Source organism: Falco biarmicus, chromosome 5, assembly GCF_023638135.1.
Source record: "Falco biarmicus isolate bFalBia1 chromosome 5, bFalBia1.pri, whole genome shotgun sequence".
Taxonomy (NCBI): Eukaryota; Metazoa; Chordata; class Aves; order Falconiformes; family Falconidae; genus Falco; species Falco biarmicus.
The window spans coordinates 55,350,807-55,377,703 of record NC_079292.1 but is presented as its reverse complement, the minus strand read 5'-3'; the positions used below and the strand labels follow the sequence as shown (position 1 = coordinate 55,377,703).

The following is a 26,897-nucleotide window of genomic DNA, read 5'->3' as shown; positions in this document are numbered from 1 at the left end:
ACAGTCCATTTGTCCCGTCACCTTCCTTCTCTCAGCTCATCTCTGTTATGAAGACTTAGTGCCCTTATCAGGCAAGGTTTCGGGTAATGCTTCAGGTTTATAGCTTGAGCCTTTCCATGAGCAAACATTCACAGCAACCTTTAGCCTCTCTACTGAATTTTGCTGTTGTTAGTTTTTCACAAACAGAAGTGCCACCTAGTACACAGGAGGGACGGGCAGAGGTGAAGGCAGCAGGGAAGAGCCTGAGAGAAGAATTGTATAGCCTGTCTTTGAATCTATGGTGTGGATATCTCTTCTATCCTGCCCAGGAACAAAACCAATGTAAGGTATCTGAAAGAAAGAGGGTTGGAAGAGAAAAAGAAAAGAGAGAGCACACACAATGGATCTAAACTGAGCAATAATGAAGAAACACATGTTGAGCCTGGCCCTTTGGCCTTTGTTTTTCTTGCCCTGGCTGCTGCAGCAAGTTGGTTCAAATGAGTGTAGCAACAACAATTATGTGATCAATGTGATGCTCATGAATTACTCGGACTTGCCATCTACTACTGATAATTTGAAATTAGCTGTGAAGGAAGCCTTGAAAAGGGTACAAAATGAACTGCAGACAACAGGTAAGGCAAAGGGTTTTGGTTATTCCTCTGCTGCTTTGGTTTCTTGTCACACTTCATGCCGTGCTTCCTGCTCATCTGACCTTCAGCAAACTGCTCCTCAGGCAGGCTCCTTGCCTGTCCGTTCACCTTATGTAGATCATACAGAAATAGTGACCACCCCCTGTGAAAACAGAAGTGCTCTACAGATGGGCAGAGCCATATTTGCTTTCATCGTGTTTGGGCAGACTCTTCATGCTTTCCTGGAGTTTTTCAGTTGGGACTGGGAACATGGAAATTACTGAACAGGATCAGAAAAGACCAGTGATCTAGTACCATAACTGATATGCCCTTGCTTCCTTTTATGGCTGGATTAGCTCCTACTTTCTGAAACTAATTTTCTTCTTGATCCCATCCGTTGGTCACCTTATGACTTGAAGTGTGAAGAATCTGCAGTCCATACGTTTTTCCTTCATATAGAGTCACTGCAGATGATGCTTTTATTTATTTTGCTATCTTACCTCTCCTATTAGTATCACCAATCTACTGTTACTCCCTAGATATAATGGGAAAAAGAGGTTCCAAAGAAATGATACCCATTGCCTTTCTGTCCTCTAGTTGAAGATATTTTGTCCAGTTTTATTGGAAAGTGGTCTCTGAATTCCTTTGCACAGAGCCTTAAAAAAGTCTTTAATATTGGCCAACACTAAAAGTACTTTGTACTGAACGTACTAACACTCATCAGAAGAAGTCAGCAGTCCACATTGGAAAAAATTTTACAGTCTTATCCTAAGTAGTGGGAGTTAAAATGATAGGTGAACTTTCTAGCAGCTTTTCGGTGGGAGACATCGTAGCATAAGACTGCTCAGACCTGTGTCAGAAAAGGGATGCTGTGTGTTAGTGGTTTAATTAAATGTTCCTCAGCATTATGAGGGGCAACCTAATTGCTCTCTACAGCTTCCTGAGCAGGGGAAGTGGAGAGAGAGGTGCTTAACTCTTCTCCCTGGTATCCAGTGATAGGATATGTGGGAATAGTTCAAAACTGCACCAAGGGAAGTTTAGTCTGGACATTAATTAATTAATTAACTCATGATGCTGTTTACTTTTACATTTGCATTGCAGGAGAAAACGTTACAGTCAATGCCACTTTCCACACCTTTACCTCATCACTCTATGTCTCACAAGGCTGTCGGACCAGCACCTGTGAAGGTGTGGAGCTCATCAAGGAAATTTATGTGAGTAGCAGCCTTTTTTAAGCTGATTTCCTAAGAAGACAAGACTTTTTTCTTTCTGCATATGTGTGCATGTGTCTCTCTGTCTTTCCTTATTAACTTTTGATCCTGTTGTTCAATTCCAAACAAATTTGACAGGGAACTGAAGTTTTCAAAGAGAAGATGTTCCTGTAAATTTTGTGAGGACAAGCAGAAAAATACTGGAGAGAGATTCTATGAATGCTTCCCAGAGGCTGTCATTAGACATTTGGTGGCAGTGCCGGCTAAAGCAGCCTTCAGCTTCAAGCTCCTTTTCCTATGCCTAAGTTGTCCTCTTTTTTATACCTGCACAGCTCCTTGCGTGGCCATATAGCTGAAGCAATCCATTAAAAAAACCCCAAACAACCTCCCCCCCGCCCCCAACCCCAAAAAACCAAACTCAAACAGCTCAAGCAGAGCAAAAAAAGGTCCGTTCCAAGTGGATCAGACCCTGATTTGGTTCATCATCAGTTTACACAAATACACAAAGAGAGAGCTGTGTGGGTATGGGAATGTGTGGACAAAGAGGTTATTAGGCTGGCAGTGATAGCAAAGAAACGTGTATGGAACTATGCCCAGAGGGCAAAGATGAAGTGCTCACTTCTCACTAGAAATCGCAAAAGTCACATGGGAGAAACTATGTGCATACTCTAATATGAGGAAAAGCTTCAGTTAGAATCGGTGCCTTACAAGAAGCTGTATTTGGTGAATTTTCTCACATCTAATAGCTGTCACGTCTGAGTGAAGCTCTGTCAATCCAGTGTGAATTCTCAGATCTACCAGTGAGCACATGCTCATATGTCTTTGTTAAGAAGTCCTTCATGACACACAAAGCTACTGGTCAGGCCTGATTTGGTGGTCATGGAAGTTTTTTTTTCCATACAAGCTTCATGTATATAACCATTTTTCTGAAACACAGTATCTTGTAATTCCAGCTCCTCTGTCTTCTGCATTACCTGCTGGGGTATGTAATTTCATATGAGCAATTGTAACAATTGCAACATTTTAATCCTAACTTGCTGTCTGTCTCTTAACAGAGGTCATACTCACAGGCACTATTTTGTTTTCTGCCATTTCTTAGCTTTCTGTAATTCCTCCCTCCTTCACTCTAGGTTTGTTCCTTTCTGTAGCTCCTTTGCTACGCTGTTCTTGATTTTGCTGGGTAAATTCTGTGACTCCCTCTTAAATCCTAAAGTTTTCTTCATTGTCCCATCCTCCTATCTCTGCCAGTCCTCTACACTGTCCCCACTACTGATCTTTTCTGATCCCTTGCAGAATAGTAACGCGCTTGGCTGTGTTGTCATAGGACCTCCTTGCACTTATGCCACCTACCAAATGGTCTCGTAAGTACCACTTTTTCCCCCTAATACTGTGATGTTAAAGATATCAACTGCTGAACAAAGTTGTTTTGTGTTCAACAAGCCAGCAGAGACATTGGGGTTTATGATACATCAGACACCTTGAGGTGTACTGTCATGGCAATAAGACTCTTATACATAGTCACTATGTTTGGTAAGGAGAAGAAAACCCGATTCCAAAGCCCCCTGAAGAAATCCCATTGCTAGCAGGGAAGCTTTTCTAATTTCTGACAGTAAGTCGATTGATCGATTAAGGGCTCAAAAGACTTAACTCTTCAACAGCTGCAGCAGGAAAGAGATGTTAGCTTGAGGTATGTAGACATCACAGCACTGCAGCAACAGGTGTCCTTCTGGGTGGTTGTTCAGTCATTGAGAAGGGTTTGAGTTACATGTGTCAAGAGAAGATCCAAAAACCCCAGCCATCTTCAGTAAAGAGTGTTTAGATACAGAGCAGCCAGTTTCATCCTAACTCTTCTGCCTGACAAAGCATTCCTGAAGAATGACTGTCTCTACTATCATATGATACATAAACCTGTATAATTCTATTCCCTATTATATTATACATTAATATGTTCTTTCTCAGATATTATGAAAAGTGTAAGACAAACCTGCAGACTTCTAGCATAAATCAGTTTAAAAAACCCCATCAGTCATGATGTAGAAATCCATATGGTTACCTGTGTGAATCACTTCCCTTTTTAAACTTGGGTAGCCTTTTGGTTTCACTGAGAGATACTGGGAAGATTGAGACACTCAAGCTTTATCTGCTTTTTTCTCTATATTTTGAGTGGCATGACCAGAAGTGAATACAATGTTACCAGTGAACATGTGTGATGGATTTACAGGAGAATCAAAAGAATAAGTTCTTACATATGTATAGGACCATGGTAAAATATTATACAATATACCCCATTTTATTCATAATGCCTCCTAACTCTATGTTTGCTTTTCTATCTGCTGGATATGGAGCTGCCCAGAATGATGCCAAAGTCTTTTCCTTGAACTCTGACACAGTTAAACCAGTGAAAAGTATGAACAGCAGGCAAAGCAATGAACACTAACAAACAGGCAGCTGGCTTTTGTCCATGGTACAATAGCTTTGCCAATCAGACCAAGTGCCTTCCTTTACAGCACATTAAGTATGGGGAGTGTGCCGAGGGCCTGTGCTGGCTGTAGCTCTCTGGGTTTCATCTTTGGCTTGTCAAATGGATGGTAAGCGACACTGAGTGTTAACTGCAAGAGCTCTGTGGCCCAGTGGCTGCTGGGATGTTGCTACAGAATGGTAGAAGTAACGAGCGTGGTTTGTGGTTAGGCCAGCTGTCTACCTCCAACTTTTTCATCATCACTAATTTAGGAAATTATTGGGCAATGATTAATGGGGTGAAATTTAGCAAGTCCAAATGCTGGGTTCTGCACCTAGGATGGAGTAATGCCAGGCACATATATAAACTGGGAGAAGAATGTCTGGAGAGCTGCCCTGCAGAAAGGGCTCTGGGGGTGCTGGTTGGCAGCAGGCTCACTGTGAGCCAGTGGTGTGCCCTGGCAGCTCAGAGGGCAAACTGCATCCTGGGGTGCAGCAAACAGTATGACAAGCGGGCCAAAAGAGGTGATTGTCCTGCTGTATTCAGCATTGGTGAAGCCTTACCTTAAGTACTGTGTGCAGTTCTGGGCTCCATGATTTCAGAAGGATGTTAAGGTCCTTGAATGTGTCTGGAGGAGGGCAACAAAGCTTGTGAAAGGGCTGCAAGGAATATCCTGTGAGGAGCGTCTAAGGACTTTGGGTTTGTCTAGTTTGGAGAAAAGTAGACTGAGGGGCACCCTCATTGCTCTCTACAGCTTCCTGAGGGAATGTGGAGAGGGGGGAGGTGCTGAACTCTTCTCCCTGGTATCCAGTGATAGGATACGTGGGAATGGTTCAAAGCTGCACTAGGGGAGGTTTAGTCTGGACATAAAGAAGCATTCCTTTACTGAGAGGGTGGTCAGATGCTGGAACAGGCTTCCTAGAGAGGTGGTCAACGCCCCCCAAGCCTATCAGTCTTTAAAGAGGCATTTGGATAATGCCCTTAATAATATGCTTTTGGTGAGACCTGAATTGGTCAGGCAGTTGGACTAGATGATTGTTGTAGGTCCCTTCCAACTGGAATATTCTATTCTATTCTAAGTCAGTCAGAAAAATGTCCGTTTCATTAGTGAAATACTCTCCCTGGCATTACTTATTACATCATCTGTGTCTGTTTCTGTTACAACAAGTATAAACCCTGTAATTTGGTAAGTGGGCTTTCCCTGAAAAATAAAGTTTTGTTACAATAATACCAACAACTCTAACAGTCATGTTTTTGCAGGCAAAATTCTCTGTTGTAAAAAACTACTTACTATACAAGAATTAAAATATTTTGATTCTAGTCTGATAAGATTGCAGCACCTAGGAAAATACTTTTATACTTAAAAACTTACTGTCTCTGTAGATGAAAAATATCTTTGCTTTGCAAATTCCCTGCCAGCAGAGGCTTGCCTTAGTTATTCTCCCTGAGTGCTGCTGTTGTACTGCTCCACAAATGTGCCATAGTGAAACATAAAAGATTTTTCCTTTGAGTTGTAGCAGTAAAGTTTTTTTGATGACAAAAAGCTGTCACCCTCCAGCACTGCCCTAATAAAGAGATCAAATCCATCCCATGTGAACGGCAGCCAGGCAGCAGAAGTAGATGGGTCCTTCAGCCTTTGGACTCCTGTCACAGCTCTTGGGCTGAAATGGCACAATGGTACCCAAAAGGGCTAGGAGAATTGGGGGCAGTGAGAGAAGCTGCCTGGGCCAGTTCAACAGGGCTTTTCAGTGCCAATACTGATTTGAAATCTACTTGTGTTCTTGAGGAGCTTTCTGTTTCAGGTTCAGATCACTGTTAAATTAATGCAGGGCACAAGAGGAGAGGGAGCGGAAGATGGAAATCATGTGGTAGTTGCCTTGGTGTGACAGCAACCCGTTTAGACTTGTCCTCTTGTCTCTCCCTTCAGAGTTGAAACAATACTGAGCCTGCCTCTGATCTCTGTAGGAAGTTTTGGACTGTCCTGTGACTACAAAGTAAACCTAACCCGCCTTCTGACCCCAGCCAGGAAAGTGAATGACTTCTTCTATTATTTTTGGAAGGAATCTCAGCTGCCATTCAAAACCAATACCTGGGAATCTGCTTACATTTACAAGAGGAATGAAAACTCGGAGGCATGCCTCTGGTAAGATCCGGATCCTCTTCTGACCTGGCTGTTGATAAACTCCATCTCCATCCTTGGACACGGTTCTTACAAGCTGTCCTTTGAGTCCTACTTTTTGAGAGCTGCCTTACAACTACCAAAGAATGAGAGAAGGAAAAGAAGAATTATACCCTTTAACTGTACTTCATATCTGACTGTTTCATTCAGTCTACTTTTAAGTATTCTCAAGCCTTGGCTTTTTCCTGTGGACAGCATAGTCCACCTGTAGTCCCTGCTGGAAATACCTATTTACTGCATTCTTGATGTAAAGGGTGTGACATGAGAAGCTGCTCCATCCAGCTCTCCATAGATGCCTTTTTTATGTCAGGGGTATTACCAAGTTCTTCTACTGTTTCTCCGCATTAGTGGCTCCAATCTGTGGGCACTATTGTTATTCCAAAACATCTACAAAGTTCCAACTCTATCTTTGAACATAATGACCCCCAATGATTGCAGAGTTTCAGCTATGCTTTCACCAGTTTGGAGCATTGGAGACAGTTTTCACTTCATGATCTGACATCAGCCTGTGATTGATAATCAGGAATGCTGGGTTTCTCCTTGCCTAAAATCAAGGGCTTTTTTTAGTCAAATAGACCCTTTAATATACTGATATTTATCATTACTCTTATATTATTGACTTACTTAATTTTCAGCTCATGTGAGTGTTTCTATGATCCTTTGATTTTCTTCTTCCAATTTTGGGGCATAAAATGGCAATTAATTTTAAAAAGTCATCTTGTTTCTCCTACTGATTTTATAAATGTAGCTCAAAGGCAGTCAAGAATTCATGTAAATAACTATTATTTATCTTTCTAGTTCATAACTTGAGGAACTTTCAGAATGTTAAGCAAAATTTATAGCCGTGTTGGCTTCAGAGTGATATAAGCATGTACTTACAAAATATTTTGTGTACAGGATATAACTTTTTTTTCTTAATTAAGTGACCTAAAACCTGATCTCCAATTCACTGTTATGTAAATATTTAGGGATTTTTATTGTTTCCTCCATCTTTTTTAGTATAGATAGTGACTTGATCACATGGTGTAATTGCTATGATTACCTCTTGCTGATGCTTTGAAACATCAGTGCAATTCACTTATCTCATACTACCATCTCCATTTCTCCATGTTTGCAGCTATAATTGCCAATGCACTACACACACTTCAGCTATATCCCTTTAATCCTGCAGGTTTCAAACCTTTCAGGGAAGTCAGTGCCTGTAAGTTATTTCCCAAGTGTTTCTTACCTTGTCTTTATTAATACTTCTGTTCAGGATCTTCTTTATGACTTCAGAATTGTTTAAGCTCCTTTTCTTTACTGTTGAATTAACAACAACATTTAAAATTAATTTTGTATCTCTGCCCATTTCTCATTCTAATATAGTTGTAAAAATGCATCTCATTTGGCTTTAATAGGAATTGTGAGCTTGAAGGTTTTTGAACTGTCTAATGTAAAAAATTCATTTTTGTTAAAGCACAAGTTATGCTGCATGAGCTCATTGTTTTCCCTTTACATGTATAAAAGTAAGTGAATACAAAACAGTGATAACAAAATCAGGTTATGTCTCACCTAGGCATATGTTCCTGTGAATAAATGGCTAATGATTCTGTTCCTGAAAAAAAACGGGAAGCAAAAGATATTTAGTAGTTTATAGGACTATGACCTCAGTGTTGCTAGATAAAAAGTTAAGTAGTTTGAAAACAAAGAGACTTATTTTGGTTTTCCCTCTGCGTTAACTTTATTTCAGACAGAATGTCTCTCCTCAACACAACATGTTGAGGCAAGAATAGGATTTAGGAGTTAGCCAGTTTTGCTTAATCTGTTAGCTAGCTTTTACCCACTCGGCTCTTCCTTTTTTTTTTTCCCCGTCTCATTTTTCCCCTTCAAGTTTTAACTTGCTCAGTATAGGGTTTTTTTTTGGTTGCTACTTTCCTTCCTTTGCTTCTCTCACAGTCAGGGTACAGGTGAGGTTTTTTATCTCAGTTCTTTCTGCAGCTCCCATTTACTCCTTTAAACCTTCACATGTGTTTTTTTAAGATTACCACTGATGTCTTAAAACAGCAGAGCTTCCTGACTGCCTCCCAGTTAGTCTCACTTAGTGTAATTTCCCCATATTCCTGATTTCTTTTCTTAATTGTTAATGTCTTATTACATCAGTGTATTCTCCAAACTCATTCTTTATACAACCAGGCTGAAATACCTCTGGGTGACTTTCCGAACACTTCTAAGTGTTTCATGCCCTGTATTGATTTTCTGTCTTCTATTGCTGCAGAAAAAAAAAATGTTCCATACTGCCTTACAAACACTCTTGTGTGCTTGTGTGCTGTAAACAGCCTATCTTGCATTTTGGCTTATTTAGGAGAATGTGAGGAGTTAGCAATTTTCTGACAATATCTGTGCTACCTTGTGTCAGGTACATGAACGCGCTAGATGCTGGAATCACACACTTTTCCAAAAACCTGAAGTTGAAGGAGATTTTAAGGACTCCAGTGGATCTCAGAAAAACTGTGAAAGATCCAAACCGGAAAAGCAATGGTAAGGGGATGGGGCGGGGGGGGGGGGCGGGCTGAGGGTGCACTGTCCCCTGCAGGTAAGTTGCTTTTCCCAGGAAATCAGACCTACCCCTTAGTTACGTTTTAGGCATAGTCTTTCCACAGAAATGGTGGAGAAATGTAGATATACCATTTTGAATGGATGCAAACATAAAATGGCACAAAGTTCCTATATTCCTCTCACCATCCACATAAAATATAGGGGAACATCCTGGTTCCAGAGAGTTTTTGGGATGAATTATCCCACCTAAGCGCAAGTTCCATTTTGTGAAAGATTCAGAAATCCAAAAATCACAACTCCTCCTAAGAAAGGCCTTAGATATTACAAAACTGCTTAGCTCTCTACCATTTCTGTGTTTGCAGCCCTGGTACGTATGTATAAGCCTGATTTGTGCCATCAGGGGGTGGTACTTCTGGAAGTGATGCATCTAAATTAGAAAAATGGGGGAGTAAATACCTCATCTTCTCCTAAAACTAAGCACCTGGCATCAGCAGGCCAAGCAAGTGCAAGAGTACTAAATAAGCCAAGGAAACTATTACTTGAATGACATGTAACTTACAAATGTTCACATTCAGTAGCCCTTATTGCATCAGAACTGCTAATACTTATTTGAGTGAGGTAACGGTAGTGCTCTGGTGCGCCTGGACAGAAAATAGTGCAGGTGTTGAGACACCTTTTACCACTTCCCCTCAGATATCCTGGTTTTACTGCAGAGAGGTTGTAGCTCTGTGCCTGGGTCCCAGCACAGTGCAGTTAACGTACCTTAGCCCAGCATTGCTTTACTGCCTGCTATTCGAGCACAGGGGAGCAGGCAAATGCCCTCTTCTTGTCTGTACCTTTCACCAGTCCATCTCCATTTTTCCCCAATCTGTAGTGATCATCATGTGTGGTTCTCCAGTTGATGTCAGCAAAGACCTAGGGACAGCGGAAGTGGATCAGGACATTGTAATCATCCTGATAGACCTCTTCACGTAAGTATCACCTTTGCTTTTCCTCTTTTCTCTGCATTTTGCTGAAGGATAGTGATAATGGAAATAGTCTGAGTGGAACCGTTTTGTTGAAGAAATGTGCTTTCTCAGAATGTTTCCTGTAGAGGAATGCAGGCAGTGGGTTGATTGGCATTGATAACATGCAGCTGTGGCCTTGCCTTGACGGCAGGGGGTTGATTGACATGGACAATGTGCAGGTGTAGCTTGTTCCTGCTAAGTAGTTAAATAGCCCTGAGGATTGTGGGAGGGGTGGTTAGGTGGAGCAGAAGCAGGGCAGTCTGGCCTCTGGAGGAAGGAGAAACAGCATGGACAGTAGAATCTGACCAACAGTAAAAGCTTTGTTGCAGCCTGCTAGTTTGCTTGTGCTGCAACAATTTCCCATTGCTCTTGTTCCTCATGTCTTGCCTTTTATTTAAGCTGCTTAGTGTTTAATTTGTGGTACGTTCTCTGCAACATCCCCTTTAGTTCACATAATATTTTTCTAAGGCAGTGATGGAGCAGGTAGGGTTAACATTATCCTGTGGACTTCTCAGTGCAGGAAGCCATGAAAGAACCACAGAGTCAGAATGGTCATGAGCTGTTCATATGTGATATTGTACATTTTTCATACACTCTGCCCAACCAGACAATTATGTAAATGTGGCTTACAGTATATTTTTCTGGGCTCTATTTATTATATTTTTAAATTATTTGAGTGTACAACTGTCTTTTCTACTTTATAACTCTTCCTTTTTATAACCATCTCTTTGACACCTTTATAACTACGTAAATCTAACTTTTCAGAGTTGTTTCTTCGTATACAACCTAAATTTTCTGATGTTCTCTTTCATCTTTATATTACTAATTACAAAATCTTTATAGATAAGGACCGATACAAGCTGGCCTTAGCAATGGCAGCCTCAGAAGCTTTGTCTGTATACAAGGACTGAGAGCTGATCTCTGGCCCTAAGCCTAAGCGGCACAGCACAACTCACATCTGTATGGCTAAGTGTAGATGCCCAAACTGTTTCTTGGGTATGCAAGTTACAGTCTAGGAGAAAATTAGTTGGCCTAGACTGAAATCGTGCCCTGGACTGTGCTGGCAGCTTGACAATATGGATGATCACAAGGCAAATTCAATCTTACTTATTTCACTGTTGATGTAGCAAAATAATCCAGGAACTTCCAGGGTTTGTGAGACTTTCCAGCCCTCGCATCCAAAGCTGACCTTGGCAGAGCACAGCTGAGGCACTCTGGGTTAATGACTTCAGTCATTTAATCTTTGAGTCCAAACTGGAGCCTGTGATTCAAGTTCTAACAATCTTCTCTGTCCTGTATGCTTTGAAGCTCACCATATATATTTCTTAGAAGTGCTTCTAAGAACTTTAGACTTTCCATTACTTTATCCATGCACTAGGAAACCCTGCTTGCTTTTCCTGAAGTGACTGGCCACAATTCCTATTTCTTTGCAAATGCACAATGGGGACTAGGTACATGACTGCTTTTGCTTACTGGTGTTGCATGTATAATTGTTGCCTCACAATAGGTGACGGTGATTATGAGCTTCTCTGCTGTGATATGCATCCTTCTGATGGGTCTCAGCCCATTTTGTGTGCTGGCCTCCTTAAATTTGCTACATACCCCTTATTTTGCTGAATATCTCAAATCATGTTCTCTATAAAACAGAGAGAAAATACAGACACATGTTAGATCCAAACTCAAGCTGTAGGAGAAGACAGTAGGCAGGTCCCATGCTTCTCCAAGAGTCAAGTCTCTCAAACCAAGGGATAAATTTAAATTTGCTTCAGTTCTGAGCCCTCTGGCAGCCAGGACACACAGTGTTTAAGCCTCCCTCAGGGGATATGGGATGCTGTAGGATTATCCTGTCTGGTGGAGTCCAGTGAAGTTTCCTTCTCACCCAGCTAATTAAGTTCAAGCCTGAATAAAAAGCACTCTGAAATTCTTCAGGGTGAGAAGTACAATGTAAAAGTGAGAAGGTTCAGGGAAAGGCAGGGACAGGGCTCTGGTGTCAGGATCCCGTCTGTTGGCCATGGAGTGGAGCCTGTGGTCTCCAAAAATTCCTTAATACAGTACTGACTGAAAAAATAAAAGGATGATGAATAATGAGAGAAGGCTTATAGCATATTTTTTTTCTAATCAATCTAGCTATAGCAGTGACAGAAGCTGCCACCTGACATTAATATTTATTATGAAATTCTTCTGTCACATGTGAATCCAGTGGTGGCCAGTCTGTGAAGCACTTCCAGATGGCCTGTCAAGGTGATGAAACCAAAGATACCTGAAAGCTACAACATTTTCTGCTTGTTTTAGCATAGTTTTCCAGTTCACATAATTTCCTCTGATTTTCCTACCTCACTGAATTAAACAAATAAAGCAATAAGCTGTGCTCTGCACCTCTCCATTTCATGCCCTCCTGTTAACTGCTTTAGTGCAAACCATGCTGTGATCAATTCTAGTAGGAAATATCAAAATTAGAGGAACATGCAAAGGAGTGCAGAAGAGGTCAGAAACATGCACAATAATGTGAAGAAATTACACATTGCAGTACTGTGGATTCCAAGAAGAGACTCAGTTTTAATAAATATAAACTCCCGCTTGAACGAAGAGGAAATAAACAGGACAGAAACCAAACAGTTAAAATAATAACAATAATTCACTGCAGCCTCTGAGTTTCAGATTGCCAAATCTCTTTGATACTACCTTTTAATATAGTTAAACACAGAAGTTGGCATTAGGGTGTGAACAACATAAAGAGTTTTGTCCATGATGAAATTTTATTTGTAGAGCTACTGTTTTAACATGTTAAATAACTGCGCCACTGGGGAGAGGAGAGTGATTCTGTCATGGTTACTACTGCCCTTGTTGCTGATTGTTTGTGGGGTCTTGTGTTTCACTTTGCAGTAACACGTACTTCAGGAACAACAACTCAGCCCATTACATGCAGAATGTACTTGTCCTGACTCTGCCACCAGCTAATTACAGCTTAAATACCACAAAGACTGAGGACACCATCCTGGTAACCACACTGTATCTCATTATTGCATTCAGTCATTAATGCTCATGCACTAGGAAATGAAACTAAAAATGCAGCTATAATCATCCCCCATCATGCTTCTATGCTGATATTGTCTTACATTATCACAGGATGACATTTTGTCCTGCTGTGATGATGTAAATATGTAATATCGTAAGGCAAACATGCAGGCATATTCCTGCTTTGTGAAGTTCAAGTCAAGCTTTTAATCTGGTCTGCAAGTGTCGTGTTCATGGGGCATGAAGGAGTCTTACAGGTACACGGCCTTCTGATTCCACTTCTGAGTGACTGACAATCTTATATATAGCTGTAAAACATCACTGAAGGAAGGTCTATAGGTATAATTGAGATGTGAGCATGGAAAGGTCAGAACTAGTAATTGTTGACTGATTTTTATTTTTTTTTTTGCGCAGATACATATAAGCAGTGGCAACCATTGCTGTTTCTGTCCAGGGGCTTTCCAGTTAAACTTTAAAAAGGAACTCTCTTTTTCCTGTATGAAATATGTATTTTTTTAATTTCCTGAAAAGCAGAAAGTATGCAAACCCTGTATCTGCTTAGTGAAACTGATACTCCTGCTGTCTGCCCGGGAGTCAGACTCTACATGTAGAGTTCCTCCCAGGATTTGTGGCTTTGAGCTTCAGCTCTCCAGCAGGCAGCCTGAAGCTGGATTTACAGCTACCAGATCCCCCAGCCTGGGCTCAATGCTTTTTGGGTGCCAGCTCTATGGCAGGCTGATGGAAGTTCTGGCACAGCTCCTTGCCCCTGAGCTGTGGCCATCTGGAAGCCCAGACTTGCTGGCACCACCTCAGATTATCTGCACAGAAAGTCTCATCCAAAGCTAAGGGCTTTGGGTCTTACTGAGCAGACCAGCCCAGAACCTACAATGTAGGATTTCTTGAATCTGTTGTGCTGGGATCAGCATGCCAGAGCTTTACATTGGCCTCATAAGTTTTCACCACCTCCCTGTCTTCATACAGCAAAAATATATTTTGCTTCCCTTGGTTTTTCCAAGCGAGAATACTGATGTGGCATTGCCCATCTACTCAGTCAGTGCTCAGCAGATTCTGGTCTTCCATGCTGGAGTTTTTGCCAAATGGAGACCACCAAAGATGATGTAGCTTCAAGGCAGAAAAATGAACTCTCAAATTGCTATTTTTTCTTTTTCCCCTGTTCTAGGTGGAAGATGACTTTGTTGTTGGCTATTTTAATGCAGTCTTGCTGTTTGGACATATTCTGAAGAAATTAATCTTCTCCCAGAGCCTAGTGTCACCTGCCAGTTTCATCAATGAATTCCGAAATACCACTTTTGAAGGTAAAAAATGTACAGTCCTGTGCAGGATTCACTAAATTGATGAAAGAAGTTTGGTTTTAAGCACTCTTAGGATATGTCAATTCTACATTAAACAAGTCCAAACCCTTCAATGAGTTTTGTTCCTGCTCTTTTTCTGTCATTTTCACCAAGGATGTTATCTTCAGTATTAGCAGAAGCACTATATAGCATTTGTGCATAATGACCTCAGTGCATGCAACACAGACGAGACAGAGTCAAAATAACAATAATTTGAAATACTGCAATTATCTACAGACTGTTTGAGGGACCAGACTCCTTTTCTGGGCTGTTGTGTCTTTCCTGCTGCTTTTAAGTACAAAGCACATTTAAAGAATATTGCTGCCTAGGGAGAGGTGGGGGAAGGAGAAGAGAGAGAACTTCCCAGCCAGCAGAGATGGAGGGCAGGGATGAGGACCTGAAGGTGGTGTCATTCTTTTGGCAAAGAGCTGCATTCTTTATAGGGAGACTATTTGGAGAACGAGAAAAGAGCTGGAAGAGTGAAGCATACAGGGGGGTTCCAGAGTCTGCGCTTCTTCCAGGGGCAACCTAGCACTCAGGTTGTTAATTTACAAGAGTGGCATTTCTAAAGCTTTCCCCCAAAGGCCTAGTCTTGACTTGAGGCCAATATGTATGAAATACTATTGATGTTCAAAACGACTCTGAAGTCTGCCTAACTAAGCTTCAACGAAGTAGTTTTGGCCTTTTTGCAGTTTACAAAGACATCGTAGGTCTGGGTGCTGGCAGTGTGAGTGTAAGTCAGCTAGCAATGGGTTGGTTCTTCTTAGTCAACTTTCTTTTTCCTCTCACAGGTTCTCTAGTACCAGTGGGCTTTTGTAGGCCATGGGCTTAAAATCACAGAATTAGATCTTTTCCTAATGACAGAGGCAAGACTTACACAAAGTGACATTACCTCTCTGGGAGCAAAGTCCCAGCTGTCGCCTCAGATGAGAGATCTGTACCAAAACGACGACTCAAAGCTTTGTGTTTATGTCCCACCTCCTTTTGGCAAACACATATGTAGAAGTTTCCCAGATTTCCCTAGTATGTTCTAACAGGTATTGGGCTTATCTTTGCTTTAACCATAGTGTCCCAAACTAGCAAAATATAGTTTACTGATTCCTCCTGGAGACAGCATCCTTTTTTGAATATCAGTAAACTCACCTCTTCCTTTTCACTCTAAATTTAAAAGGTAAGTTGCACAAACTTTTTAACTTACCTGAAATAAACCTTGCACTGTAATGCTCCGTATTAGTTATAGGTTTAGTTTAAAAAAAAATAAAAATCCGAAAAGTGAAAGGTGTTGAACGACCTTCATTCTTTCTTGTGCTGGAGGCTGGTAAAGTAGGGAGTTCATATAGTAATTAATTTGCTATTAAGAAGGTGGACCATGAAAAACCTCTAGCACCAGTGGGCTTTTGTAGGCCATGGGCTTAAAATCACAGAATTTGATCATTAGGAAAAGACAGAGGCAAGACTTACACAAAGTGACATTACCTCTCTGGGAGCAAAGTCCCAGCTGTCGCCTCACATGAGAGATCTGTACCTCACATGAGAGATCTGATTTTCATCAGTGAAAAGGGAGAAGGTAATTCCCAAACTAAAATAATGATGATGCTGAACTTCAGGTAAAGTAAAATAAGTCATCAGCAACAGCAGCAGAAGAGCAATCTGAAGCTGATCAAAAAGGATTCTCTGAAAAAGAAGAGTCAAAAATAAAGGTCAGACTTTCAGGAGTGATGGGTATTGGCTAAGCTTGTGCTTTTGTTGAAATAACTGACTTCATGAGAGCAAAGTCAAACCATGCTGAGGGATTTAGGAAGTTCCACCTTAAAATCCTTGGAATGTGCTACATAGGCAATTTCTCAATCTGCACATTTGCTGACATACAGAGTCAGGAGGTTAGAGGGAAAAAAATGGTTAAAATAATATTATTAGAGCCAAGCAGGCAGCTCTCAAAAGTAAGAGGAGTGAAAGTATCCCTGTATTTCCTTTCTTGGTGATAGATTCAAACTGTGGGTGGAAACAGGCAATTTCCCTTCTCACTTCTAAAATGGTCCCTACAAGGGAGGTTACTCTGACATTCTTGGTATGCTGAAGAAACCTGACAAATACATTTTTCTATAGCTAGAGGGAGACTTTCCTCTTTGGTGCAGTCAGTTCAACACCTTTTTATTGGATTTTGTGGAGAAAATGTAGCATGCTATTAAGGCAGAAGTAGCACCACATTCAGCTGATAAGTATTTTAGCATGTACATGAAGAAAAGTATCCTGAGCAGCAGAAATCCTTTTATTTTTCCCATCCTTCCTGCCACATGTTTGTCTTTCTGAGAATGCAAGCCCTCTGACTAATTCCTTATGTCCACAGGTATACTGGGTCCTGTGACTCTAGATGAATTTGGAGACATCGATACCAATTTGACCGTGCTGTACACGCCACAGACTGCAAATCATGTATGTATGTCCAGGAAGCAACTGTTTGACCTTATATATGAAAGGAGAAACAAAATGCCCTGTACTATAGCATAAGAATTATGAAAATAACTACAGCAGAAGTGGTGGTGTGCCAAGGCATGCTGTGCATGCCAGGACGGGGTCATGGGAGGTGTGCTGGAGACTGACAGGATTGATGTCATCTGGTGATTCAGTAAATTAAGCACAACTAGTATTGTGTGGGATTGATACATTTCTTTTCAGAGAGAGGGGAGGAATGAGGAATAATATGGCAGCCAAACATGGCTAAGCTGAGGAATGCACCACTGTAGCAGAAAGAGCAAGAATTACTTTTGAGCTTGGGCAACACATTTATTAAGGGTAGTTTGAAGCAAGGGACAAAAGAGGGAGAGCACATCTGCTGAATGCATTTCTCCCCTCCTACACCCATAGTTCAGAACTCTTCTGTATTTCAACACTCACAAGAACGAGACGCATGTGATGACTACCAGTCCGGATTTTGTCTGGAGGAACCACAAGCTGCCCAGTGATATTCCAGGCACTGGTGAGACACCCATTAAACCTACCTGTTCTTTGAAGACAAGTCACACAGTCCTAAGATCCACCTGATGTGCAATCCAGCATGCTACCTTCACACTGCCCCCAGCCAGTGATGCCAGCAGCTGGGGATGGGACAGCATCTTTCCTTCCCCTGGCCCAGCCCCTCATGTTCTCTGCATCCTGCCCAGTTCTAAACCTGCATTTCTGTTTAGGCACTGCTAAGTCTCTTGTAGATTCCATACAGTACCATTGACTGTGGAGCATATGATGGTATGTTTTGGAAGAGGTCACCCTCAAACATATAGCCTTCACTAGAAGATGGTGGTGGTGTGAATTGCTTGAAAGACTGTTCATGAAAGGCAGCAGAGTTAAGGTTATGATGAGTTATCTGACTCGGCATCTCTGTATTGCTGATGTACCATGGTGGCTTCTGCTTGTCTCTTTATCCTCATCATAGGGAGCTGGGGAGAGGATAAAGCACTGTGCAGGTTCAGGGTGCTTCTCTGGAATGGTCTTTTAGAAGAGCTGGCTTTTTGCAGAAAGACAGCGCAAAACTAGGTTATTGCTCTATTCACACCCAAACTTTAATCTGAAATCCCAGAAATCACCACCACCTTTTCTTTTGAGTTTTCAGTGACTCCTGGATAGAAAAGACGAACCCCCTTGCTATTCAACATAGCAGAGTACAGCCTTGTCAGTCTGATCAGATTGGGATTGTTTCCCCATTTAGACTGTTACCACATGTTGATTGGCAATGGAAAGGCATATGCTTCAGAGTATGATATGCAGGATAAAAATTATTGCAGTGGCAGTGGTTGCAAAGGTTTGTGCACAGTGGGTTAGTGTTCACCTGAGTCATTCCCATCAATGAGTGTCCAAAGATGCCGCTGTTAAAGGTCTCCATTAGTTTGCTGTACTGCTTAACTCCATTAGGGAATAGGCAAAGCAGTAACTAGAGAAACAAACACTCCATTCACAGTGGGGCAGTGCATGGGTTCAAACGTTTTTATTCCTCAGTGAAGTAAATCAGGTGGCTTCAAATTAGGGCTTACCCCTACCAAGAGAAGCAGGAATAGTGGTTCATTGCCAGGAACCTGTGGGAGCTGTTAGGAGCAAGCATCACCACTGATGAGACTCTAGTTATACAGCTCTGGGAAGAGCAGAGGGAGTTCAGTTGAGCTTTCATTTCTCATCTTTGGTCAAATATCTGGTCTCCCTTGGTATGATCATGAGTCCTGCTTGTGTTGGGACAGCAACGCTGCCCACAGGGTCTCCCTGCACCAGCTCCCTGAGCCATGTGCTGCCTGGTCCCAGTCTTCTTGGTGCACTCCAGTCCCATTCTCTTCCATCACATGGGCCCCACAACATGCTGTGTTGTCTGTAGATCTTTGTATCTTTAAAACATTCCCTTGAGTATGTCTTTGTTTGAAGCTGCTGCACAGCAGCAAAAGAAAAATGGGAATTCCAGAAAGTCAATGTCTACAAACCAGTAGCTTAACATTCAACACATAACCAAGGCCTGACTTTGTGGCCAAGCTATACTAAACCAAAGTAAAACTGCCTCCCACAGGCATTGATTCTTTTGTTTTCACATGTTTTTAAAAATAAACCTTCCTTCCCTGTGATTCTAATAAATATGTTCCCTCAAAGGGCAACTTTTTAAGGCCAAAGTTTAAGTAATCATCATGCCTTGCCAAAGCCCATCAAAACTTTCCAACCAGAAAGATACATTTCCTCCAGGGAGGTAAGCAGACACAGCAGCCAGCACCCTGCTCCTTCCTAAGCTGTAACGAAGAGCAGCTGACCCAGTTCTGCTACCCTCGTTCCTCCCGGCACCCTGTAATAAAGGTGGTTCATCCACACCTTCCCATTATTCAGGAAGTTGTAATCCTCGCTCTAAAAGTGGATAAGGTCAGCCTTAATACACAAACCTTTCTGGTTCCAGAGGACCTGAAAACAGTTAATTTGTGATGCACTCCCCTTTGAGTGTTTTAATACTAAGAGCCAGGAGGTGGTAGCAGAGCCTCAGGAACGGGAAATGGTGGCCCCGCAGCACTTCCATGGGAAAATACAACTTGTTGATTGTTAAGCAGCAAGTCACGATTCACAGACCTTGAGTTTTAGGGAATTTATACGAAATGTTTTTTCACATTCTCATGTATTTGGTATTTTATAGTGGTGACTTAATGTCCTTTCTTGGTGGAGAGAAACAGTTGTACTCACAGTTTTCAAAGGAGAGCATCAGACTAACGCTACATTACTAGGAGGCCCTGAGCCTGATGCTGGGATGAACACACAGAAAGAAAGTGGGGAGATGTGATGTGCAGAACAAGAAAATCAAAGCCAGAAATCTGGGTCCAAATTCCAGAGGAGTTCCTAAAATTAATCCTACGTCAGATGCAGACACTTACATTAGTATGTTGAAAATTCCTGCTCACTTGCTGCCTGATTCTGAAAGCAGGCAGTGTGCATCATGTTGCTTTTCACTTATTATTTTTAACACTAACTTTTTCCTGTGTGCCTTTATTTCTGTTTCTGGTCACAGGCAGAACATTAGCCTCAGTAAGGCTGAGTAGCTCTGCTCTTTTACTATCCATAACCAACATGGCAATCTGCAACACCAGGCTCTCATCTGCCTCCTTTGCTTGAGAATCTTGCTCAGTAGAGTAGGTACACTCTAGATATCAGGCCACCAGATGAAGTCCTGCACTACGAGCCCGTTGCTCTTCAAAGAAAGTTGGAGGCTGCAATTTTCCTTCCAAGTACCCCTGACCTCTAAGAACTGACCTAAGACAGGCTTCAGTTTGCTTTTTCCACATTAAGGCAATCAAAATTACAACCTTAAATAGTCAGTTCTCAGCCTTGTCCACCCTGCCTGTCTGTTCAGGATTAGGACCTTTGTGTGCTCTGTGATTTTGGGTGTAAGTCCTCAGATGCCTGAACAGCCTGATTCTTGAACTGTTTGGCACCTGGCAGCTTCCAAGGACACTTGACTAGCTTTGTGCTGCCACTGGATTAATTTCCCTCTATAGCACATGAATTTCTTATTGAAGAGTAGTACACTCAGTAGCCCTTGTTATCCCAACATAGTGTTTACGTAAGTGTTCAGAAATTAATCCACAGTCTCTGAAGCTCTGTGTACAACAGCTGCAGAATGGCTTTAAACAACTCCCCAATAAGGGGAGAATCCATGGGTGAAATGTTGAAAAGTCTGCATGTGCTAAAAGCTGTGCCATGATTTTCATCCTGACCTCTTCTTGGATAAAAAGTTCTTGTGAGAAATGCCTTCCAAATCCACAAGTGGCTGTACTCTGTATCAACTGAAAGTCTGTGTGGAAGCTTCAGATGTATCCCATCCTGAAGCAAATTATATCAGTAAAGAATCTGGGTGATGAAGGTATGGGTAGTTGTGGGAAATTCACTGTCAAAGAGGCATGTCTTTCTCACTGGGTGAGTACCCAGCAGGACTGGAAAGTAAAAGACAAACATTATAAAACCTGAATCAGAAAGTTATCACTGAATATTGCCTTTAATGATAAAACCAGTAGAGATCAGCCCTTGCTCCCAATTTCAGAGAAATCTTTATCTAAAGGAGTCAATGAGGAGCCTATTTTGCATTAAGCCCTTCACTGGGGAAAAACAACGTTTCCTGTCCGCCAGTGACTCTGATTTCAGTCCGCTGCTTAACTACATCCCTATCCCACAGACAGTTGTACTCAAGGTTTGCCTCCACCATCCACTCTTACGAAGTCATTACAAGGAGAAGTCTGGCTGCTTAATTTTTTTGAATGTAGTTACTAAGAAAAGTTAGCATTGTTCCTGGACTATTCTGGTTTGTTTATAAAGAGAACACCTGGAAACTGCTGCTGAGCTGTGTAAGATTTAGTGCTGTTAAATTTATCTCCCACATGGGTATCCTTATAGAGTACCCATGCCTCAGGAGGAGGGGTTGTAAGACTGCACTGCTCTGGGTTGTGCTTCATCCCACAGTGAAAGAGGCAGGCATGTGTCATCTCCAGGCAGTGCTGGGCTTTACCAAAGCCTCTCAACTTGGATGTGACCAAAGAATATCCCTGCTTAGCTACTGTGACTTGCACACGTGTGGGTGAGGGCAATTTCTTAAATATCATATTGTTTTCCACTGTCAAGTTGTTTATTTTTCAATTTTTCTTTTCTGCAGGTCCGCACGTCTTGACTATTGCTGTCTTTACACTCACCGGAATTGTGATTCTGGTTCTGATCATCTCTTTGCTGATTCTAAGGTACCAGCCCCTTTGGCATTCTGTTTGTCCTTGAACAGATTTCCTCCTAGGGCAATGCCTTTGATCTCTCCTTGAACAACCATTCATTAGGTTACCTTACATACCCGGGTGATTGAACTCAGTGTGAAGTATATGCTAAGTAGTGTTTGCATCCATAGTGTTGTTACGTCAGGTTAATAATCAAGGGAGAAGACACAGTAAGGCTCAGAGTTTTTGCATCTGCTAAAAAGCTCTGATTCCTATACATACACAGGAACATATCTCAGACCAGTCTTCAAACTTTTTCCACTTTGCTGCTCATCTTTAGCTTCCTTGGGGTTCACTTGTGTTTCTTTAACCTATTGGTGACATAAAAGTTCAATCTAGAATAAAGTATTTGTCTTGAGTCACTGTAGGAGTCAAAACACCATGAAGTTTTGGTGTTTTCATTGCATGGATCCACGTTGCCTTTCATTTTCCTCTGACTCAGTCCAACTCCTTGCATACCAACTTTTCTAACAGCTAGAATTTCACAAGTATAACATAGTTCACCTTTATCATGATGGAGAAATTGGAAATAGAAATCAATGGTGTCTCCTTTTGCTAGAAGAAACGCCACACCATTCCCAAAGTATATGGTTTTCTTTCATATTAAAAAAAAAATGTTTTACCTGTGCATCTGTTTGCAGTAGCTCAGCATCCCTCTTTGCTATACATCAGAGAAAGTCAGCAAAATTGAATAAATCAGTCCTGGTTTTGGCTGGGATAGAGTTTTTTGGGTTTGGTTTTTTTTAGTTCTTAGTAACTGGTACAATGCTGTGTTTTGGATTTGGTATAAGAACAATGTTAATAACACACCAATGTTTTTGGTTGTTGCTAAATAATGTTTATAGTCAGTCAAGGACTTTTCAGTTTCCCAGGCCCTGCCAGCAAGAAGGCTGGAGGGGCACAAGGAATTGGGAGGGGACGCTGCCAGGACAGCTGATCAAAACTAGCCAAAAGGACATTCCATACTGTAGAACATCATACTTAATATATAAACTGCATGGAGCTGGCCAGGGCCTGCTGAATGCTGCTGGAGGACTGGCTGGGCATTGGTCAGTGGGTGGTGAACAATTGTACTGTGCATTACTGTGGGGTTTTCCCTCTTCCCTTTGGATTTTATTAATCTTCCCTTCTCTCTCCTTTCATTACAATCATTGTTGCTAGCATTATTGGTTTTGGGTTTTTTTCAATTATTAAATTATTCTTATCTCAACCCTTGAGTTTTACCTTTTCCAGATTCTCCCCCCCATCCAGCTGGGGAGTGAGTATGAGAGTGAGCCCCTGGGTGGTACCTATTGCCAGCTGGGGTTAAACCACAACATCAGGTCTTAAGAAAACTTGATTAGAAACAGACACTACCCAGGCTTTCTTATTTTGAATGGACCGATCTGCTAACTAAAGATTTTCACAAGAGAAAATCAAAGACTAAGGCATACAACTTTTACGCATCCAGCTGTACTCAAGAAATGGAAGAGCTAATCATTGCCATATCTAAGAACTTATATAAACAGACAGGTAAAGTTTGTAATGGCTATGAAAATTGATAAAATTTGTCTGGACACAGCATGAACTTGTAAAAAGTTCTGTACTCTTCCATATTTGTGGATGCATAAAGTCTAAAGATTCTGTTTAGATTATTAGATTATTATTGTATACATATCATTGTAATACTCCCAAGCATCAAATATAGAAGAGATTCGTGAGGATTTTTTAGAATAAATCTTGCCCTTCTAGTGTTGAAATAATAGCAAACTTCTCAACTACAATTGCTACCAAAGGTTGTCCCCTAACAAACAAAGCAGAAGAGAGACTAAGCTACAAAATGAACAAAATGCCTCATTATTCCTTCCTTATCTCCCAAGTTCCTAGGACACTTGAACTATGATAGAACTCCCTGTGTAGTTCTGACTGCTAAGTGAAAAGGCAAAGTCCTGAAAAACACATAACTAAATATTAGACCTAGTAGATTTTAGTTCAATTTAATCCCCAGCTGATACTGGTTTGAATTGCAGTGCATCCTGGTGATGCAACATAATTTACAGGATTAAACTGAGAAAAACAGTTCTCACTGCAATTATTGGTCTTTTCTTATACATATGTATGCTAAAATGTATTGGAGAAGGGAAAGTTTATGTTACTAGTCAATACCATGGGTTCTTCTGCTTGGAGCATTTGCCAGCAGTGTTAGGATTCTCCTGCAGTTTCTCCAGTCAGTCCAGTGTTTTTTTTTAATAGGGGAAGAACTTGCATGAGTTAAGCAGTTAATATGATGAGTACTAGCTGCCTTGCAGCTTTTCTCTAAGAGAAGACAGTGTTTGCTCTGCAGTTCTGCAAGGGAGACGGCAGTTTCCTTCTCCCCATTCCAAGGGCTCTTCCCTCATTTTTACAAAATGTGCAGAATACAAGGGACACCCACAAAAAGGCATCTCATCTCAACACTGTTGTTACCTTCTGTCCTGGCATTGTATTCACACCAGTTCTTACCACCCAATGTTGATGGCAGGACTTCCTTTAGCTTGTATTTGTTTGTGGGAACTTTCTTCAGAGTACATTCAATAACATGGAGAAGAAAACTATATAAAATCCTGACAACCTTTTGTGCTTTAAATTGTTCTGACCTCCATTGAGACTCTGGCAATTGCCTAGCAGTTGTTCTGCTAGATCTGTTCTGTTCTTCTGCTTGTCTATGGAATTGAATGAACATTTAGGCTTTCCCAAAGCTAGGGGAATTAGAGCAGCCTTAAACTGGAAAACTGTATTAGAGCCACAGGGTTTGTGCTCAAGCCTTGCCAGCCTAGCACCCCATCCTTGTGTCATCCTGACACTAGAAACTTCCCTGTCCTAATCTCCTGTTGTGCGTTTCAGTTCACTGGGAGGATATTCTGAATGGGTTTGCTTGTTTTGCAGGAAATACAGGAGAGATAATGAGCGCCGGTGGAAGAAATGGTCCCATATACCGCCTGAGGAAATCCTGCCTCTGGAGACCAGTGAGACAAGTCATGTTAGTTTGAAGGTAAGAAGAGAAGCACAATGCCCAAAGCTAGGTCTTGGATTCTGTCTTTGAAAGATCATCAGCACTGAGGTGCTGGCATGCTCTGACTAAAGTGCAAGCTATGGCTTTGGTAGAACTAGGATCTGTTAAAATTATATTATATACATCATTTTTTAACCCTCACTTGCTGAATTGAAGAAAAAAGACATTTTTCCCCATCTATCACTTCCTAATAGAATATATCAATTCCCCATCAGTAAAGCTCATTTTGTCATGGGGTACCATGACTGGGTATTGATTTCCAGTCTCTTCTTGTTACAAATTATTTCCCTGTGCTTTGTTATGCCCCTGTATCGCCTAAAAGCATGAAAGCAGTAAGCAGAGGCTCGGGCAGCTGTGGGAGTGGCGGGGATGTCCCACACTTCTGTGGCATGTAGTGGCCCTCCCTAGAGAGGCTTATGTTTCTCTGTGTGGCACACACTGACAATAATATTATCTCTGTGGACCTGCCGAGTGAGGAGTAGATGATAATTGCAAGTTAATTATTCTTCTTTGTTCTCAGATTGATGAAGATAAGAGACGTGACACCACCCAGAGACTGCGCCAAGGAAAATATGACAAGAAGGTAACCTCACTGCAGTGCCCACGCTCCCTTCCTCAGCTTAGGAGGGCTCTTTCTGGGAGGAGGTTGTTCCTCTGCAGAGGCAATTCCGTTACCCCCCAACCTTGCAAAATAGCTTGATCTTATGGAAGGAATAAGCCATTTATTCCCTGTCAGGTGCTTTGCATTTTGCTTACTGACAGGAAACAGAATGTTACACTCCATGAACCCTAGCCTAGTCCAGAAACTGCAGAAGCAGAAACAGGAACCAGAAATCCAATACATTTTGGTACTGTGGAGATTAACAGATTGATGGAGGACAGGCCATTTACATGGCAATACTTGTACATTCAGCATAGCTAACTGCCTGAACGAGGTATATTAATGTTGAGTTAAAATCTGCATCACTGACAGTTCTAAATAGTTCCTATCTACCTGGTACATTTTCTGGAGGAAATATAACTCTGTTACTTATTAGGTGATTAACTGAAATTCCAACAGCAAAGCAGTAGGCAGGTGCTTCTGAAGTGTTTCTTGTATGGACATTTCTTGGAAAAGGATGAATTGCTCTTGTACTAAACCTATGATTATTTTTTTTTTTACACTGGTATTTTTTCTTCAGGTGGTGATCCTAAAGGATCTCAAAAACAGTGATGGTAATTTCTCAGAGAAGCAAAAAGTAGAACTGAACAAGGTAACTTACACATAGCAACTGGATGCTGCAGGGTGGGATGGAGCCTATGACTGAAGTCACTGCTTTCTACTGTCAATTCCAACAGCCATATGCTTGTGCATGTTTGTGAGGTGGATGGGTAATGACTTCCTCTGAGGATATTGCCTGATGAACTTTCTCTTTGTGTGTATGATCTCATCACCAGTTTAGAGTCTGAACTGTATGCCAGTGAAGCTGAGGATGAACGAAGTAACTCATGCTCTGTCATATATGACCTTGCTAAATACATTTTGATAGCTGATGCTAGAAGGCAATGCGCTCTTTTTGCTCATATCATACTAATTCATTAGGAGTGGAATGTTGTAGTTAAATGTTATTATTGAATGCCAAGTGCAGTTCTTTAAATATAAGTAACTCTTTGCTGACTTGTGCATAGACTCTTCCAAAGTGAAAGATTAATTTGGCTGCAGTGCTGCATCTTTTTGAATGAATAGCTTTCCTTTTTACACAACACAGCTATACTGTGAATTCAATAAGCTCTAAAAATACCTCAAAGTAAACTACAATTGTCTATATAAATGGACAAAGTCCATAATACTACGCAGCATCATTAAAGTTTTATTACTTGCTCATTTACTGACTGATTCATGACATCCTGTCACTCATAATGGCTGTTCTGGTCAACTGGGAGGTTTGAGTAGAGAGGCAATAGTTGAGACTGTAGTGGGCTCTGGAATTAACTTGCAGTATCCAACAGCAGCCACTTTTATCTCCCTAATCCAGAAGGCTCTGCAATGACAAATGTCTTCAAGTACTTCACTTGATACAATGATCGGTAGCATCCAACCCCCCTTGCTTTCTAAGCTCGCAGAAGTGGGAAGATAGGTGTGGCTGGGTGAGGAGTCCGATATAACAAAACACAGTAACAGCGCTGTTACTGAGGCGTTCTCTATTGCAGCGCTGGGGCAGCACTGTATATGGAGCACACCGTAAGTGCTCCGACAATC

The 26,897-nt window shown here is 41.5% G+C and overlaps 1 protein-coding gene across 1 annotated transcript in view; it reads left to right on the top strand.

Moving 5' to 3' along the window:
• The first annotated feature begins 218 nt into the window (after positions 1–218).
• The window catches only part of GUCY2C (guanylate cyclase 2C), a 48,319-nt gene continuing 21,640 nt past the window's right edge, over positions 219–26,897 (top strand). Inside the window, exons 1-14 of the mRNA XM_056341836.1 lie at positions 219–611; positions 1,710–1,822; positions 3,113–3,180; positions 6,205–6,420; positions 8,852–8,973; positions 9,866–9,962; positions 12,882–12,996; positions 14,194–14,329; positions 16,713–16,798; positions 17,231–17,342; positions 21,519–21,600; positions 24,532–24,637; positions 25,179–25,241; positions 25,840–25,911. Coding sequence (XP_056197811.1) covers positions 401–611; positions 1,710–1,822; positions 3,113–3,180; positions 6,205–6,420; positions 8,852–8,973; positions 9,866–9,962; positions 12,882–12,996; positions 14,194–14,329; positions 16,713–16,798; positions 17,231–17,342; positions 21,519–21,600; positions 24,532–24,637; positions 25,179–25,241; positions 25,840–25,911 — 1,599 coding nt within the window. The 5' untranslated portion in view covers positions 219–400. The remainder of the gene's footprint in view (positions 612–1,709; positions 1,823–3,112; positions 3,181–6,204; positions 6,421–8,851; positions 8,974–9,865; positions 9,963–12,881; positions 12,997–14,193; positions 14,330–16,712; positions 16,799–17,230; positions 17,343–21,518; positions 21,601–24,531; positions 24,638–25,178; positions 25,242–25,839; positions 25,912–26,897) is intronic.